General features: G+C 43.8%; 1 protein-coding gene across 10 annotated transcripts in view; it reads left to right on the forward strand.

The window, feature by feature from the left end:
* Positions 1 to 10,616: 10,616 nt before the first annotated feature.
* Positions 10,617 to 18,334, forward strand: part of DOCK7 (dedicator of cytokinesis 7) — a 109,557-nt gene continuing 101,839 nt past the window's right edge. For all 10 annotated transcript variants that reach the window (XM_062581982.1, XM_062581980.1, XM_062581981.1 and 7 more), the window contains exon 1: positions 10,617 to 10,693. In XM_062581982.1, coding sequence (XP_062437966.1) covers positions 10,656 to 10,693 — 38 coding nt within the window. In that variant the 5' untranslated portion in view covers positions 10,617 to 10,655. The remainder of the gene's footprint in view (positions 10,694 to 18,334) is intronic.

The following is an 18,334-nucleotide window of genomic DNA, read 5'->3' on the forward strand; positions in this document are numbered from 1 at the left end:
AGCCGTTCCAAAATCCGCTCCTTTGAAGCTACCAGTATTTCCAGCCTCAGCATGTATCCATTCATACTAAAGCTGATGCTTGTTTTCCAATTCACATGGCTTTTATGCCTATTCTTTAGAAATATGAGAGAATAATCCCATCTTCTCTCACTCTCCTAGGTTAGACAGGCTGAGGTGGTTTTTAAGGCTTTTATAAAATAACTTCTTTGTTAACTTGTTTGCAGCTGCTTGAAAATCATTGGGCATATCAGATAGTACGGCCTAAAAAAAAAAAAAAAAAAAAAAAAAAAGTATAGCATTTAGGAAAGATGTGACTTGAATTGTTTGAATGCCCAGAATTGGAATTCCTACTCACCATCCTGTATAAAATATACTCCCATGTTTCCTGCGTACCCAGCACACTTACTCTAACAGTGCAAGTTTGGGTTCGTGGAAAAAGTTTGGTTTTTTTTTTTTTTTTTCACTTCTTATTTTATGATTTTACTGCCTCCTGCTGGTTGAAGATGGTCAGCCTGCTTTTAATTTCTTATAATCAGCACATGATTATAGTAGCTGATCGGAAATTAAGCTGCAGGAGGAGCTGAGATGCCAAGAGTAGATATCGTCTGTATTTCATTTGTGATTTTTTTTTTGTGTATGTAATCTCATATGGACATAATATATTTTGTGTAACAGGATCCATCATAACAAAGATCTTAGGTATTAAATCTTAATATGTGAATAGAAGATGAGTCTTGTTTCAAAGATCTAGCTGTTGGCATGAAGCTGGGAGGTGGAAGACCAGGCTTATGGTCCTTCCTCTGACTTTAGGCCCATTGCTTGACCTTTGGCAACAGCATATCACACCTGTATTTCAATTTCTTTAATTTAGAGATTACAATACTGATCTCCTTTGGAGACTGCTTGCAGTTTCAGCAGTGAAAATCTCTACATAGCAGCATAATAATAACACTACAGTGATTAAAATTTAAAAAATCCTAAAAAGTAGTTGCATATCGTTCCTTTTTTACAGTGGAAAAGAAAGGTGATCCAATCACAGAGAGTGGCACACAGACATTGTACATCTTTCTCTTCCAGGCAAAGAAAAAGACTTAAAAAACACTTAGTTTGTACTAAGTTCCTGAAATATTGTGGCTCCACAGTACTGGATACTCTGAAGGCAGGATGCCTGTTGCCTTCTGTATTGAGAGAATTTTATGACTTATTTTAGAAATAATATATCTTTAAAGTACTGTCTTTGTTTTTATTTCTAAAGATGAAGATCAGTGTGCCTGTCCATTTGTATATAGTCTCTAATATTGAGCGCTGAAAAGGTAGTGCAGCTTGAATTTATCTAAATTATGAACAAAGAGTTATTCAGTTGATCAGATGAAATTACTGTTCTCTTGCTTTAAATTAGTTGCCTGCACCTTCCTGCTCTAAAATTTAATAACCATGTCCTGATTTGATAGGCCACACAATATGCCATCTGGATATACATTGTAAATCTCTCAGGTAATTGGGTTATGAGAGTGAAGATACTTATTTTCTGCTTTTTGCATCAGTCAGATCATGCAAAACAAAGCTTTGATTACAAAATAATTACACAGGCAACCATAAATAACTACATATCAAGAGACAGTTTTCTTCACATTTGCTAATTCCTGATTCTGTAGGAAAGACTGCAGGGGGAGAACATATTGTGTTCAGCAAACTTCTAACAAAAGTCACAGAGTTTACACTTTGAACATTGTAACACTATTGGTGCTAAATTATATGGTAATAGCAAACAAACACTTAAAATCTGTTCTTAGAAAACATAATTTGTCTTGCATTTTTTTAGTAATATTAAGCAAGTAACGCAAACAGACAAAGCCAAGAATATTAGAAGTCAGGGAAGATTCTATTGGCTGAATGGATCTTGCAGAGATGCTACAGTCAAACAACATTACCTAAAAATACAAATACTGCAGAAGGGTAAGAGAATATCAACAGATAATAATGACGGATAATATTGAATGTTGTTGAAGATAATAGTATGATAATGACAATATAATACTGAATTGCAGGGGAGTGTGGGGAATGAAGCTTCTACTCTGTATCTGCCACTAGCTTAGTGGATGGTGTCTGGCAAGTCATCTCAGCATTTGTGTCTAACATTCATCAGTAATCTGCAATATATTTGGAAAAGCTCATTAAACATGTGGCCAACAATATATTCTTTTTAAAACATCCATTTGTTGTGTAAACAGAGAAGACCTTAGGTCAAGGAGTTATGGAGAATGGAATTCCTCCTTGTGTATTTTTAGTATCTTTTCCTAGAGAGGTTAGCCATCTGTGATCTGTTTCCCTCTGGGAAGTTTTGAAATCACTCTGCAATTTAATCAAGTTTGCAGAGCCTCAGAAACACCTGCAGTTTTTGTAGAAATAGCTGTTCACATAAAGCAAGACTCTGGAATATCATAAAGGATGGAGAACAGTGGATTCCACGCTTTACTAATTCTGCTGCTCACAGAGCTACTTGTTCAAATAGCTATACTAAGCTTGCCACCACCCATTTAAGAACAGGAAACCTGGGATTTGTTTGTAGAAGGATTGTTTGCACTTACTAAGACAGCTGTTGGGAATAGAATGGTTAGATAAATGGTAGTGATACAGAGTTTTATAAAGATGAGTAGCATTATTGATTAAAAGCTAACAGCTGTGATGAGTGTTTTGTCTCTGAGGCAAACCCATTACTCTAGAATGTCATGGGTTTCCTAAAGAAGTTGGCATCCTGAAGCTTAGTAGTCAATGCATGCACATAGTAAAGCCACAAAAAAGTATGTGCATTTGAGAGATTATTTCAGAGAGCGAAAGATTCCCCTGAGTTTCTTCTTGAAATGTTCCCAGCTGCATGCACAGACTATGACGGTAACTACACTCTCTGGTACGTGTGGCCCTGAGATGCTTTTTCAGGCTAGACATACATATCTCCCGAACAGTGAATCTGCTCAAATGTGCCTGGTATGTCAGCCTGTCTGTGGAAGCAATTGTGGCAGTAATCCGAGCAGCATCTTTGAAGCAGTAATGCAGGTTGAAAGGGCAAGACAGTGAGCATACCCCCTCCAGAGGCTGCTCTTGAGATGTTTGCCTCCTCTGATCTAGCCAGCATGCTGCTGCTTGTCTTGCTTATTCTGTCCAAAAAGATACCAAGGTTTTCTAATCCCTCCCTCCCTTTTTTAAACATTTTTCTTATCTCAAGTTTAGCTTAGGAAAAAAGAAAGCTCTAACTGGATAGTGTAAGAATCTGCGCCAAGAAATCCTGCTTAACCAATCTGATAGCCTTCTATGACGGAATGACACGCTGGGTGGATGAGGGGAGAGCCGTGGACATTGTGTACCTTGACTTCAGCAAGGCTTTTGACACTGTCTCCTAGAACATTCTCCTAGGCAAGCTCAGGAAGTGTGGGTTAGATGAGTGGACAGTGAGGTGGATTGAGAACTGGCTGAAAGGCAGAGCTCAGAGGGTCGTCATCAGTGGCGTGCAGTCCAGTTGGAGGCCTGTGGCTAGTGGCGTCCCCCTGGGCTCAGTCCTGGGTCCCATCCTGTTCAACTTCTTCATCAGTGACCTGGATGAGGTGACAGAGTGCCTCCTCAGTAAGTTTGCTGGTGATCCCAAGCTGGGAGGAGTGGCTGATACACCTGAGGGCTGTGCTGCCATTCAGAGAGACCTGGACAGGCTGGAGAGCTGGTCGGAGAGGAACCGCATGAGGGCAAGTGCAGAGTCCTGCACCTGGGGAAGAATAACCCCATGCACCAGTACAAGCTGGGGGCTGGCCTTATGGAGAGCAGCTCTGCAGAGAAGGACCTGGGAGTGCTGGTGGACGACAAGTTGACTATGAGCCAGCAATGTGCCCTTGTGGCCAGGAAGGCCAATGGTCTCCTGGGGTGCATTAGGAAGAGTGTTGCCAGCAGGTCGAGGGAGGTGATCCTGCCCCTCTACTCAGCCCTGGGGAGGCCTCATCTCGAGTCCTGTGTCCAGTTCTGGGCTCCCCAGTACAAGAGAGACATGGAGCTACTGGAGAGAGTCCAGCTTAGGCCTATGAAGATGATCCGAGGGCTGGAGCACCTGCCCTATGAGGAACGGCTGCGAGAACTGGGCCTCTTCAGCCTGGGGAAGAGAAGACGGAGGGGGGATCTGATCAATGTGTACAAGTACCTGAAGGGAGGGTGTCAAGGGGATGGGGACAGACTCTTCTTAGTTGTCCCGTGTGACAGAACAAGAGGCAATGGGCACAAATTGAAGCACAGGAAGCTCCGCCTGACCGTGAGGGGGAATTTCTTCCCTGTGAGAGTGACGGAGCACTGGCACAGGTTGCCCAGAGAGGTTGTGGAGTCTCCTTCTCTGGAGATCTTCAAGGCCCGCCTGGATGCAGCCCTGTCTACCATGCTCTACGTGACCCTGCTGAGCGGGGAGGTTGGACTAGATGATCTCCAGAGGTCCCTTCCAACCTTAGTGATTCTATGATTCTAAGACTACCTTTAATTCAAAATCTGGGTTAAAGATCTGGAAGAGGAAATAAAGAGCATATCAGTGGCATTAACAGATAGTATTAAACTGGGAGAGATTGAAAACTGTATTCAGAGTAGAAACAGAAACAGTAGCTGAAAATGATAAACATGAGCAGAAGTCAGTGAAAGTTCAGCCTGGAAGATTGGGAGTATGTGGCTGAATAGATTGAGGAGATTTAATTAAGAACCAATGTATAAAAACGAAGAAATCTGGAAGTAATGCTGGGAGGCAAAGACTAAAGGCAAAAGCAAAGCAGGTATCATATACTGGTATGTGAAGACTGCTGCAAAAATGCCAGTGCGCTTGAGGATTCAAGTTCCTTTTTCTCTCCTCAGAGGAGCTTTTCCTGCAGTAGAAGCACAAGCCTGGTCACTATTCCTGCCCCAGTGCCTGCTGTGCCTGTGTCCCCCACTGTTCCTCCTAAAACAGTGGAGGTAAGTCAAAAAGAAAGGAGAAGCTCCACACCACTGGTGTTTTCTGATCTTCAAGAGATCGTCAAGGAACTATGGTGCCTCTCACTGAGGGAGGAAGCCTGAGCTTCTTGAGGGCTGGGCTCACAGGCTGGGAGATTTTGTGCTAGACAGAAGACTTTTACACACATCTGTTTTGCTTCATGCAGTAGCTGATATGGTTTGATTTGATATCCAGAAATACAAAGCATCTCCTTTCCCTGCTGTGTGGATCCTTTGTGATCTTTTGATGGCTGGGATGAAGAACTATGATTCCCTCTAAAACTGATCTTCGAAGCATTCAGGGCACCTTGGTTCTGCTTCCAGCTCTGCTGTCATTACCTTTGCTATGCCTGACTTCAGCCATTGCTAAAAGAAGTAACATAGCTGTGAGGGATGCAGTGAAGCTTGCAGGCATTCAGAAAGTTCTCAGCCCTTCTTTAATCTGTTGAAGTTTTACTCTGTTAAAGTTTCCCATTCGCCCGGGAGAAAGACGCTGGGCACTACCAAACAAGGCTGCTCCTTCTTGCTCTAAGAGCATTAGTATCTGCACTCTTACCATACATGCCTTGAAAAGACAATTATGCTTATGTAGTTCATATTACCCAGGGGTAGGCCCATAGCTTAAAAGAAATTACTTGCATGAGAGAGGGCAGAGATTTGGCCCCTACTTAATTTAACACGTTTCACCTAGCTGCCAGTAGATGGCTCTCTTAATTTACAGTCCCATATTTACTTCATTGTTTATTGAATTATGCTGGACACACTTTCAGTGGAAATACATTTTTCATGTGCTTGATTGCTTTGAGGAAGTTTACATAAGAACAAGGAAGCAATGGACTGAATAAATAGATTACTAAAAAACAAGAACCAAGATCAGTTCGCTTTTTGTAGAATGTTTTGTGGGAACAAACCAAAAAAATTTTCCTGTACAGAACCTAACCGTATAATTATCAGGCTCAATGAGTTATATCTTTATTCCCATGATGTATTTATCAAATTTGATTATAACCAGGTAAAAATTCATTCTTAGAAAAAGGATTTTAGTCACTAATTTTAAAGGGTGCATGTGGTTTATGGACAGGTGCCTTGCTGAATAGATGGAAGCACTTCTTCATTCACACCTCTTCAGTGTGAGAGAGAGGAGAGCAGATGCTGTTTCATAGCTACATATATGTTAATAGAGCATTGTGTCTAGACTATGGACTTTTGGATAGGTAGTTGCCCAGCATAAATACTGCTTGCAGATGTAGACTTAACTGTTCATTCCGTGCCTTTTTGTTACAACGTTTAGCTGAAAAGAGTAAATGGTCACTTTAGTGTGACAGTGCATGTTTTGATGAATTGCTGGGCTTTTCTCAACCTCTGCATCAGCAAAGTAACTAGAAAGGAAATGTAAGAGCTATGATGGAGACCCATCAGCTCTGACAGGGTTCCTCAACTTCCAGCTTAATATAGGCATAAGTCTTTGTCCTGGTGGAGTACTAATGCATCCAGGACAAGTGAGGATCGCACCCCAGCTTCTCACAGACTTCCTGCCTGGAACATCAGATGCCTTATTGATGAGAACTGCATAAATGGATTAACTCCTTTTTGGCAATATTTACCTATACTTCTTTGCTGCTGGAATCCTTTCAGAATGCAGAAGCATTTGCTCAGTTCCAGTGCCATTATAGCCATCATTCACTCTTCAACTTGGCTGTAGTAATACCTTTCAATAGCTGATTGATTCCACAACTGGAATTGTATGTAGACCAACACAGGTTTCTTCCTTGCTTTCTAAAACATGATTAAGGATTGCAGTATGTTAAGGCAGAGTAACTATTCATTATCCTCATAGTGCTGATAAAGCTCTATGCTTTAAATTGGTTACTGGGAATATGTAACCTTCATGCAAACATTGATTTAAATTAAGTTGAGCCATATGGAAGTGTTAACTGTAGTGTACACAGTCCCTCCACTGAAGTTAGTCTTGATCTGTCCTCATCGTCACGCTGAATTATCAGTCATCCTTGAGGACAATATATATATGCAGTCAACTTCATAAAAAATAAACAGCATAATACTTCAAATATATCATCAATTGCATACAATTTCACCCCAATTAAAAGAAAATATTTTGTTTTTCTACTCCAGGTAAAATTTGCCACACAGCACGTGTTTTTGAATCAGAGAAAGATGCTGGTTTCTGCAGAGATGTTTGAGAAAATTATTTTGCAGACTGAAGTTGCAGACTGAATATCAGGTCTCTGGGTCCGGTTGGTTACATTCTCCTCTTTGCAAAGCAGGAGTTTGTTTCTTCAGACAAAATGTTTCCTTCAGCTAATCTCTGTTTTTAAGATGAGAAAACAGGCAGAAAGATTATAGGACTCACAGTGCTTGTCAATGCACCTTACAACTCAAAACAGCGTGGCACCACCACAAGTTCAGTCAGGCTGACTTGTCAGCAACATGGAGACAAGATTTGCTAATACCATAAATTTTAGTTTGGCATTATTGGAAATATACTAGTAAAAGGCTACTTCTTTTTTTCTAACAGTTCTTCATTTTTCCCTTCACTTCTTTTGGTTAATGTTCCACGCACTGCAAAATTTTGAGTCAATCTACAGGAGCTCATGGTTTTCTTTACAAGGTCATGTATAAATTTCTACCAGCCTCACTGATCTCTTAGTGTTTAAACTCATTGGCATCAACCTGGTAGATTGTTACTGGGCTGCTGCTATCTGAAAAGTAACCAGAAATGTTTATATTATTTTTTTCTGAAATTCACTTAATGAGGTTCACTGAGTTGAGAGTTTTTTTTTCATATTTACACCAACTATATGTAGAAATCCTATTTATCTGTAATGCAATAGCCTCCCACTGAGGGCATGTAAGAGCTTTAATGAGTGAAGAGCCAGGTTTTCAATGATTGGTGAAATTGTGGGGAAGCAATGAATCTGCAGTATATTTGTAGTTATGTTATATTTTCACACAGTTCAGTAACATGGAATAAAGGTTTTATAGGTACTGGCTTGAGAAAAGTGCATTTACTCTAATTAGCAAAATAGCAAGATCAACAAGCCAAGTCATTCTAACAGGTACCACAAAACACCTGTGTAACAAGGAGAAATGTCAAAAGTGCATCTGAGCCCTGTTTTCAAGAAGGATTTAAGATCCTGTAATATCAAGGTACAGATAGGAAAACACCATTGCAGTATTTTAAAACTTGATTGCTCCTAGTTATTACCCTGCCCTTCCAATGAGGCTACAGCATCCTCTGGCAAGAGTGGCAGAGCAGGATGTATGTCTTCACCTCAGTTAGCAGTTTCAAACTATGGTATCCAAGCACAGACTTTCCTTCCTTGCATTTTCAGATGTCAGAGCACATCTGTCTGGTGTGGCTGAGGTGCAGACACATGTCTCATCCGACTGCCCTTCCGCTGGTAGCCTCCAGCACAGCGTTGGAGTGGACAGGGTGGTAACCTCTGAAACTGCTGGGATTAAATCTGCCAGAGCTCATCTTGCTGAGCTCTAAGCTGCAGAAATAGTCAGAGAAGAATAAGGCTCTGACAGATGAGCAAGTGTGACATCAAAGGCTCAAGCCCCTGTGCTGTACACTGCGGTGATGTGGGAAGAATGAAAGTTAAAATCCAAGAGGTCTCTCGATCAAACTTAGATATTCTGCACTCCCTGTATCAGGGCAGTAGGGGCTGCACTGTTCTTTGCACCTTCTTGCAGTGATAACAATTTCCCTTTTCAGAAATGTTGGATTTCCAGTTTCAGTGTTGTAGAATCAGGGAGTGGTTTGCCATTATGGCAGGACTACATTAGCTATCCTGCAGCTCAGACTGATGGCATTTTGGAAAGACTGGATGGGGGATGGGAAAGAGGAAACATTTCTGGGGGTCCCTCATGCAAAGGTCTGATCTTGAGAGCATGTACTCATGTAAGAGAAGTTATCCATATGTAAGAATGTAAATAGCTGATTGGCTTATCCTGTCCACTTTATGTGAGGGGCTTATCCTGTGTGCACTTCTAATATATGGGCAGTAACTCAAGAAGAAAAATCTTTGCCTTGGCAAACATTTGGGATGTCAGGTTCTAACTATTTTCTCCCCTCCCCCTTTGGGAAAAGAAGCCCTTTCTCAGTGGCATACAATAAAGTCTTTGCTTTGCAGTATCTCCGTCTGCATGCACATGCGCGTGTGCATCTGTGTTATGCATGACAGAACATTTTGGTAGTAGGCCACAAGATTATCTACACTGGATTCACTTTATATATGCAAAAAGTCTGATTAACTCCAGTGGGATTATTCACGTATGTATAAATTTGCAGATTTCAGGGCCTGACACCCCCTATGTAAATATATACAAACACAAAAGCAGAATAATTACATGCAGCTGGAAATCAGTGGCTTCTCCTAGTGGAAAAATTGGTATACTCGGATTGCAGTCGCAATGTGCTAGAAACATTCACACAATGCAAACAGATGGACTCGGGTGAATTAACACTTGCTACTTTTGGACACTTCCTCGATTTCCATTAATAGTTCTCTGGTTTAGATTAATGCACAGCATATGTCATGTAGCAGTGACTTTGAAGTATCTGCTAGAAAGTGGCCCAGGTAACAGTTCCATTTTTTTTTGAGTACCAAAATAGTCTTTTACTCCCCACCCTCTCCCTCCTCTTCCTATTAAAACTACCACCTTAAATACAACGCATTTACGGAATGGTGGTAACGACCAGGTTGGATGGAAAGGCAGTCGTCACACTGTTCCAGCCACCTTACAAATCACTGCTGGGGAAGGGAGGATTTCCAGCCTTTCTCAGGGAGAAGCTGCTACCCAGCAGGGTTAACAGAGAGTCCAGCCTTGTCCCTGCTCAGCAGACACACACGTCCCTCAGGGCCATGCCGGGTGGAGACACGGGAAGTCAAGGGACGGGGCCGAAACGTGCGGATTTGGGACAAGCCAGGGCTGTAGAGCAGTCCACGGGTAACGCCGCGCAGCTCTTCCAGGGGCTCGTCTGTGTGAGAGCCCGGCGGCGCTTTCCAGCCCAGGCCGCTGCTGCTCGCCGTGGGGATTTCACTCGGCGCTGCGCTGAAATCCCGGGCCCGCGTGAACCGAGTTACGACCAGCTTTCCATAAGCATGAGTAAATCTTCATCACTGCAAGTAATAATCCAAGTGCCCTCACTTTTCAGACGGGAGGAAAAGGAAAGGGCAGCGGCAGCCCCGCAGCGAGGCAGAGCCCCGGCCCTGGGGTCCGCGCAGCGGCCCGGCGCGCCGTGCCCGCCCCTGGGGAGCAGCGCGGCTCCCGGGGGCCCCCCACGCCCGCGGCGCCGCCGCCTCGCCGTTCGTGCGGGCACCATCTTGCGCGGGGGAAAGGGCCGCTGGGGCGCAGCAGCCGCCGCCGCCGCCGCAGAGGGCCGGGGCCGGGTCGGGCCGCGCCGCCCCGCCCCGCGCGCGGACAATAACTCCTCACAGCGCCGCGGCCGCCCGCGCGCCCCGCCGTATGTCTGCGAGGAGCGGCCCCTCGCCGCCGACAGGGGAGGAGGCGGGCGGGCGCGCGCTGCGAGCGCCGAGGGTGGGAGCGGTGCGTGCCTGCGCGGAGCATTACGGCGCCCGCTCCCGGCTCCTCGGCTCCGGCAGCGCCGCGGAGCAGCCGCGCGGAGCCCCGGCAGCGCGGCCATGGCCGAGCGCCGCGCCTTCGCCCAGAAGATCAGCAGGTAGCGCGGCCGCGCAGGGCCCGCGGGCGGGGGGCGAGGGGTGGACGGGGCCCGCCGCGCCGCGACCCTGAGCGTTGGGGCCGGGCCCGGCGCGGCCCGCCGCTCTCCCGGCCGTTGGGCTGCTGACAGGGGCCGGGCGGCGCCGAGCCGGTCCGAGCCGGTCCGCACCCGCCCGGCGCGGCCGGGAGCAGCCGCGGCGGCGCCGGCGGCGGGTCGCGTTGCGCCGCTCGGTTTGAACAAAGCGGGGGGGGAGGTGTCGCGTCCGCGTTGCGCGGCCACTTCCCTTGGGAAAAGGGGTGGGGGGCGGAGGAGAAGAGCCGTTTCAGGGAGCTGCCGCGAACAAAGGCGTCCGGCCGCCTCTGCCGCCCGCGCAGCGCCGCCGGCTGCTTTCCCTTCGCGGCGCCCCACCGCCAGCTGCCCGCTCGGCGAGGCCCCGCCGTGCGGGGGACGAGCGTCCGGAGCCCTGTGCCGGGGGGGCCCGAGCCTTTCCCTCCGCCTGCCTTCTTGCCGGAAAATGGAGACGGTTGCTCCCTCCCTTTTCATGGGCGATAAGCAGCTGGTTAATGTTTGCACAGCTTTTTGGATGTGCAAAGGTATTTGTAGCGTTAAGCATCACTATATTTTACCCAAGTGTTTTTTTCTTCTCTCTTTTTTTAGTAGAATAGTATTTTAAGGAAATCGTCTTGGTGATACCAAGTTTCTGCAGATCTCTATTCCGAGTTAGGCATTTTGGGCCCAGATGGGAACTGCTGTGATGTTTTGGGGTCTGATCAGGCAGACTTTGATGTCCGTGGTGCCACCCCGAACTTTAACTCACAGCAGAGTGGAAGTGGGGACCATGTTTCACCAGGGCTATCCAGGAGACTGTGGGCACTGGTGAAAGCAATGTTGTTTTCCTGCTGTTGAGTGGGAGAACAGTAGGTGCAAGCAGACACAGTTGCTGAAGCTATGATGGAGAAGGACCACCAAAAAAGAAAAAGGAGGCCACAGAAAAAAGCTAGGTAGGAGGTGGAGAAGATGGTACCAAAGCCACCCTGCTTAGACTCTGGAGTCAGGGGTGAGAACATTTCTCCTCTCCTGTAGTTCTCTGCAGTCTTTGATGTGTACTAGCAAAGGGCTGATATGGCAGATCAAGGGTCCAGGAATGAAGAGAGCTGGATTTGCTGCCAGATCATTTTTCCTGGTTCTTGATTGTAGTCATAGCAATAGCCACATGAGAAACAAATATCAGAAGTAAGAGCATAGGAGTTCTGCAGTCCTGGCAGGAAGTTAAATAAAATGTCCCTAGGGTCACTGTTATTGGTGCTGATTTCTTCTATGTCAGGCACTAGCTCATGGCAATAAATTTATCAAGCACTAGCACAGATTGTTAATTTAGTAGGATAGTAATGATGAGGGTTGCAGCTGCGTCACCTATGTGTACCTCTTGGTCTAATCTGCTTGATGTGTTTTCAGACTAGCCAAGTGGCAGCAGCATGTGCATGCACGCAGAGGTCCCCTTTTTGTCACTTCAGATTCATTTGTGGAACTTACTACTCGTGCACGCTGTCCTTGCAGAAGGAGTAGGTAGCATGCAATGATGTCGCCTCTTGGAACAGAGTTGCTGCTTCTTCTCTATCTCCTGCCTTTATTTTTTGCATTTATTTATAAGTCTGATGTATTTTTGTCTGGGATTTCCCAAATAGGAGTACATGTTGTGTGGTCTTCTGAGAAATCTCAGCTTCATGGCTCATGGACTGCACATCCATGATATTTGAAGGCAAAAATAGAAGAGATAATGTACCTGGAGGTGCTCAAACTGAACTGTAGCCCTTCTCATGCTGGTATAGAATATGCTGCTCTGAATGTTACTGTTTCAAAGGATTAGATATTCGGCTTTGGTTGCAAGCAAGCAGGATACGGAAGTCCCAAGAGCTGTGTTGGTGGCTGCTGGAAGCCCTCCTCAGCTCCATTGTTTAAAGAAGAATAGACCCATCGTATTTTCACACTCGGCCCTCCGGTTTGGCTTACTCAGAGGGGTAGACATACCATTTCTCTTATTCACAGGAAATAGTCATGCTGCTCTACATTTAGCTGATAGTATTTAACTCTGATCTACTAAGGTAAATCACTTTAAAGCCTACTTACCAAAGAAGTACAATTTACTAAGCTGGTTGTTACAGCAGTAAGAAAGAGTAGAAAGAGAAAAGTGAGATCAGCTGCTCTTTTTCTTGAAAACACCCTATATGTAGTTCTCATAGCGCCGATTTATTATCCGTGTGTTCTTCAACCAGTGTGGTGCACTGCAAGGATATATACGGAAATCCAGTACTGTATGGTGTCTGTTTGTTGCTGCTGGAGTATTTAAATGTTAGGAATAGCAGCTATCAGTGACTGCTACAGCTGTTTCAAAAAAAAAAAAAAAATGCTTGGGAGGCTGTCTTGTTACAAATTGTCATTCTGACCATGCCATGCCACTTTTTTCTGGAAGGCTTCAAAGGAGAACAGAGATTTAGCCTGAACCGTGACCATTGTAAGTACTGAGTATTTTTTCTTAAATCCATCAGAAGAAACTGGGTTAAAATTACTGTAGTGGATTAAGTAATATCCAGAATCTTACTTGAAATTGTTAATTTTTAATTAACATCTTAGCAATAATTTTTTTATTGAACTTTTTTGGAAAATGTCCCGCTGGAATGTAATACTTCTATAATCACTTGTATGCTATTGTTTCTCTATGTAGGAACAGATGTATTTCTGTACACTACTTTTCTTCAGCTCATATGATGTTTGGGGGACTAGACAGGAGTTAGGAGGTGGGATTCCTGCCAGCAAAGTAAAAGGTTATGTATTAAGAAAAGTCACAAGAAAAAAAAGACAAACAAAAGGTCAGTAAGTTATTTTTGAGGAACCAGTCAAGCAGCTTATTTGTTTTCAACACATACCAGGCGTTCTGTCCCGACCAAGCAAGTGCTGAGTTGTGGTCCCCTCTGGGATGGTGCTGTGCTGTCCCCACTGGGCATTTACCTGTATGTACTTCAGAGTCCCAATTGCATTATTCCAGCACATTTTCTGGGGTTTCTGTTACTGCTTGGCAGAGAAATGGGACATGGAAGCCCCAATGAAAAGGTCACTATTGAGTGCCTAAATTTCCTGGTAATCTAAGCATGCTATATATGAGAACACCAGTCTCTTCAGAGACAGGCAGAGGAAAGACTTGAAAATTGTGTCAGAGCTTAAATAAAGAAAAAGAAAAATCTCCCTTCAAACATCACACAGAATACACAGTTCAGGCAGCCTAAGGCAGCCTTTCATGCAAGACCCTATCTCAATGCTTTCTCATTGCTTTTGAACCAGGCTGAGAGCAGGTTATTGACAGAATCCAGAACGGCTTCTTCAGTTGAATGGTGACCTTTTTGAAGCTGTCTTTCCTTTGAAATAGCTTTGTTCTTCCTTTACTGATCCTGCTATTAAACAGGATCCTTCTGACCTGGAATAGCATCACTGTCACATACTCAATTTTCCTATGTATTTCAGCATCACACAAACCTCACAGCGTGGTTCTTACCACTGGTCGTTATTCGTGTGCTGAGAATTCTGTTTCCTGTTCCTGTCTCCCTTTGGAGTCTGGAGAAAATTGTTTTCACTCTTGTGGGGCCAGTCTCTTCCCTCAAGGTGCTCCAGTTTGGATGAAGCGCTGTTGTCTCTGACTGAGGGATCTCTGGCAGAGCCGTAAGTGTCAGAGGCTGACTTTACTTTCAGACATTCAGTGATCCAGAAATTTCCCATCATCCGGATCTCTTACCTTGAGCATAGACAGATTTCTGGAGTAATCCCAATTTGTTATCTTTTGAATGAAGGGGAAAACACATCTGTTCGTGACGTTCAGACATAACATCTTATTTCTCCTGAAGCTCCCTTTACACTGATGGGGTAGTTTAAGTCTTCTTGGGAAGACTAAATTTACATTTCTGTTCACTTAAAGCCCTTTCACCTTGCCTGAATGACAGGTCAGGGAGACTGACAGCCACCTTTACCGTGCCTCAGGGTAAACAGGGGTAGCGGGGAAACCTGCCTCCATTGAAACCAATAGCAAAGCTGCCATTGGCTTCCGTGAGCACTGTATCAGAAATGCAGTGGTCACAGCAGTTTATTCATCACAATTCAACCTCTTCCCACACCTAGATGCCGTTTGCCGTGTCAAAGCATTTTCACAGATAGTGGAAAGTATTTTTAACAGAAACTTTAAGGCAGCTTCTTCCTGTTCTCCAAAAATCATGCTGAGTGTTTTCTGCACCTGTTCAGCTTTAGAGGCTGTCTCGTGCTTGAGTCAGCAATGCTCTAGAAAGCTTAAGAAAATCCCCAACTGCTCAGTGCAAGTGTGAAGGTAGAGAGAACAGTTCATCCCCAAGGCTCCACTACAAAGCTGCTGCTTTGTACGTGGCTTGGTTTGCTTGTTTATTTTTTTTAACATGCGATATGACTGCTCTTTCCTGAAGGATGTAGGCCTGTAATGATTTTCACAGTAAGGTATTCTGGGAGCTTTTTCCCTTCACTGCAGTCTAGGCTTGAAACTTTAAGTCTTAATATTTGAATATTACCAGAATACACAATAGAAAGATTGTGTAATGTCTTATATTTTGATCAGTGGTAAAGAGAACATGTTTGTTGGTTGTCTTCTGTGTTAATTAAAAACCCGCAAGTATTCTGCAACAGTCAGGATCAGACTAGGTTTTGCCTTAGCTTTAGGTTGTAAATCAAATGCATTTCACTCAAAGGGAAATGAATTCTCTCCAAAGGAAGCAAGATTTCAGGTGTAGGAGGGAGGCTACATCCAATAACTGAGCTCAAAGTAAAATTGATAGTAGCTCAAAGCTAGAGCAGGTTCCCTCCTCAGCAGCGCTGCATACCTGGTGACTCATGCTGTGATTCAAGTCCGGAGCGAGCCGTCTGTTCAGACTACAGGAAAGCCCAGGCCGATCAGGTAGGCTAGGAGGGACAGATTGCCTCACTTCAGCAGGCAGTAAAGAAGCAACTGGCTAGTGCCATTTGTCTATGGGAATTCAAACTCAGGCACATTGGCTAAAGTGGGATGGATGCAGCCAGTGATGTGCAGAGTTGTACGCAAGTGAGCTGGCTGAACAAAGAAGGATGCTTTCACTTTAAAAAATAAACTGTATGTAAATACCATATTCTCTGTTGTTCAGAGAGAACAAGCTGCTTTGCTATCGTTTCGTGCAGATGCTTTACTGTACCAGGCAGTCTTTCTCAAGAAGCAAAGGCTCACTGAGTGTGGAGTCACTGAATGTGACACAGCAGATGAAAAACAGATAGGAGTAACAATTTTTAAATTAGTGTAATGGGAAGAAACACTTTGCATAATGCCATTCAAAGTAGGGGCTATGGAAAAGAAATACTTCTTCAAACTATTTGAAAAAAATAAGATAGGTCCTACTAAATTAATGTAAGAGAAACTCAGTGCATTTAGGGAGAAGTGAAAAGTGCCGGCTATTGCTGCTTGGCAGTCAATTAGAACTAAGTTGCACTAAGAAAAGAATGAGAGGAAAACCATTGTTAAGCTCTATCTTTGACAAAAAATGTCATTTTTATTTGAACTTTGTGTCATTTGTTATATTCACAAGTGTCAATGCAGTGGATGGTCTACATGGCAAGACTCTGTATCCTCGCCCACCTCTTCTGTCAAAGGGAAGAGTTCATAGTCTTCCTTGACATAACAGGACAGGTCTTAGTGAGTCTTTCTTTGAGAAAGTAAAAAGAGGAACTAATATTTTCAGAATGCTTCTTAAAAAAAAAAAAAGAAAAAAGAAGGTTTTTTGGTTTTGGCAGAGAGTAGGCCACATAGTGTCAGAAATGGTTCTTGTATATGGTAAGCAAATGCGAAAGTACAAACAAATGTTTTCATTATTTTTATTTGCAGTTCAGAATACTTTGAAAATGGCTAGTCTTGTTTTTCTTTAGAAGCTAGTTCCATGGGGATATTTTTGAATACGTTGTCTTTTTTCGTGTGTGTGAACCACATGAACACAGAATAATTAACCAGTGAAGATCAGAAAGGAAGTTACTGGGAGAGATGTGCTTTAAACAGACATTCATGTGACATTGGGCTGTAATTAACTGTAATGTTTGTCGGATAATTCCAGTTTGTGTGTTGAATGTAAGATGGCTATTAAAACAACAAGTTTTTATTTGCCCTTTTAATCATCAAGAGCTTTAACAGCATTCTGTTCTGCCTTTTCTTTCTTTCTTTCATTCTTTTTTTTTTGACTGGAGAATGTTTTGAGATGTATTTCTTTTTTCTAGATGGGTTTGCTGTAATGCACTTTTTAACCTACGTTGGGTTAGGAGACGTGGCTTCTAGTTATAATATAAATAATGTTCAGGGTTATAAAAATAATCTTCAGGGTTATGATATAATGTAATCTTGCTTGTCATGGATAGATGGCACTCATCAGGGAGAAACAGCTTTTGGAAATGGAGGAGGAGAAGGCATGTATATTCAAGTGTATTATCAGTTGCAGGAAAACTGTGATCCTCTGTGATGCAGCTGTGAAAAGTCCTAGAGTTTGTCGGGTAAGGTGTTTTCTCAATAGGAAAATACTCATTTGGTTCTACAGTGTGCTGGTCAGACCTCATCTGGCATGAGTGATCAGAATGAAGCACACTATCTTAAAAAGGCACGACTGCCAGATGGAAAGAAGGGAGAGAAGACCCATTAGGGGAACAGAAGGCTTGGCTTAGGATCTGACCTTGTTTACCTTGCAGAGGGGAGAGAGAGTGAGGATACTAGTTATTTTTGTGAATACGTTGCATGGAGGGAGGAGAGCTAACGGTTTCTAAGTATCAGGAGCATAATGCTTTCCAGTAGGGGAAATGGAGTTCAGTATGTTTGTGAATGCAGTGATATAGAGAGGTAACCAAGAAGATCTACAGACAAGACTGTAGCCTAGGAGTAAGTAGTACTGGTAAGTCCTGTAAACTCTATTCAGGAATTTCTGTCGAGGTCTAGATAGTAGCCAGTTACTTTGTGTGTTGGTAACTGCTGGAGCAGTTGGAGGTTGCTCGACTAACTTTCTGTGTTAGTTCTTCAGGAAAATTTTTAATATCAGATGGAAACCATGTTGGTCAGTGGCACCCTTTTGTTTTACTGTCTTTCTTCCCCTATTGCATCAAATGACCTATATAATAATTTCTATGCGAACTCTGTGTCCCTAAGCAACACTATAATTGTAGCAGAGCTTGCTTCCGCTGCAAGCTGGGGTAGAGCATGCTGTAGCTAGAGTTAAGGATGTGTTGACAGGCTATGCTCCAAATACAACAAAGTTCCTAGCCACTACAGAGCTATCAAGCTGAGGCCATCATGCAGAATAAAGAGGACTAGAACTGTTCTGGAGTATATCACAAAGAATGGGATCCCAGTCACATGTTGAGTCTTTAAAGAGCCAGCACATGCCAGGAGGAGCGTCACTGAGTAACATGGCTAGGCATCCACTGTGGTTTCACAGTTCAGGACAGATTTCCTCTTCTATATGTACTTTCCATCTGGAAACAATGCATGTCCTTCAAACTGGAGAAAGATTTTAATTTTTCCTATCTTGCATTCAGTGGCTAAATGTAGATTCCGATCTTTCATACCAGCCATGC

Source organism: Rhea pennata, chromosome 8 (assembly GCF_028389875.1).
Source record: "Rhea pennata isolate bPtePen1 chromosome 8, bPtePen1.pri, whole genome shotgun sequence".
In the NCBI taxonomy this organism is placed as follows: domain Eukaryota; kingdom Metazoa; phylum Chordata; class Aves; order Rheiformes; family Rheidae; genus Rhea; species Rhea pennata.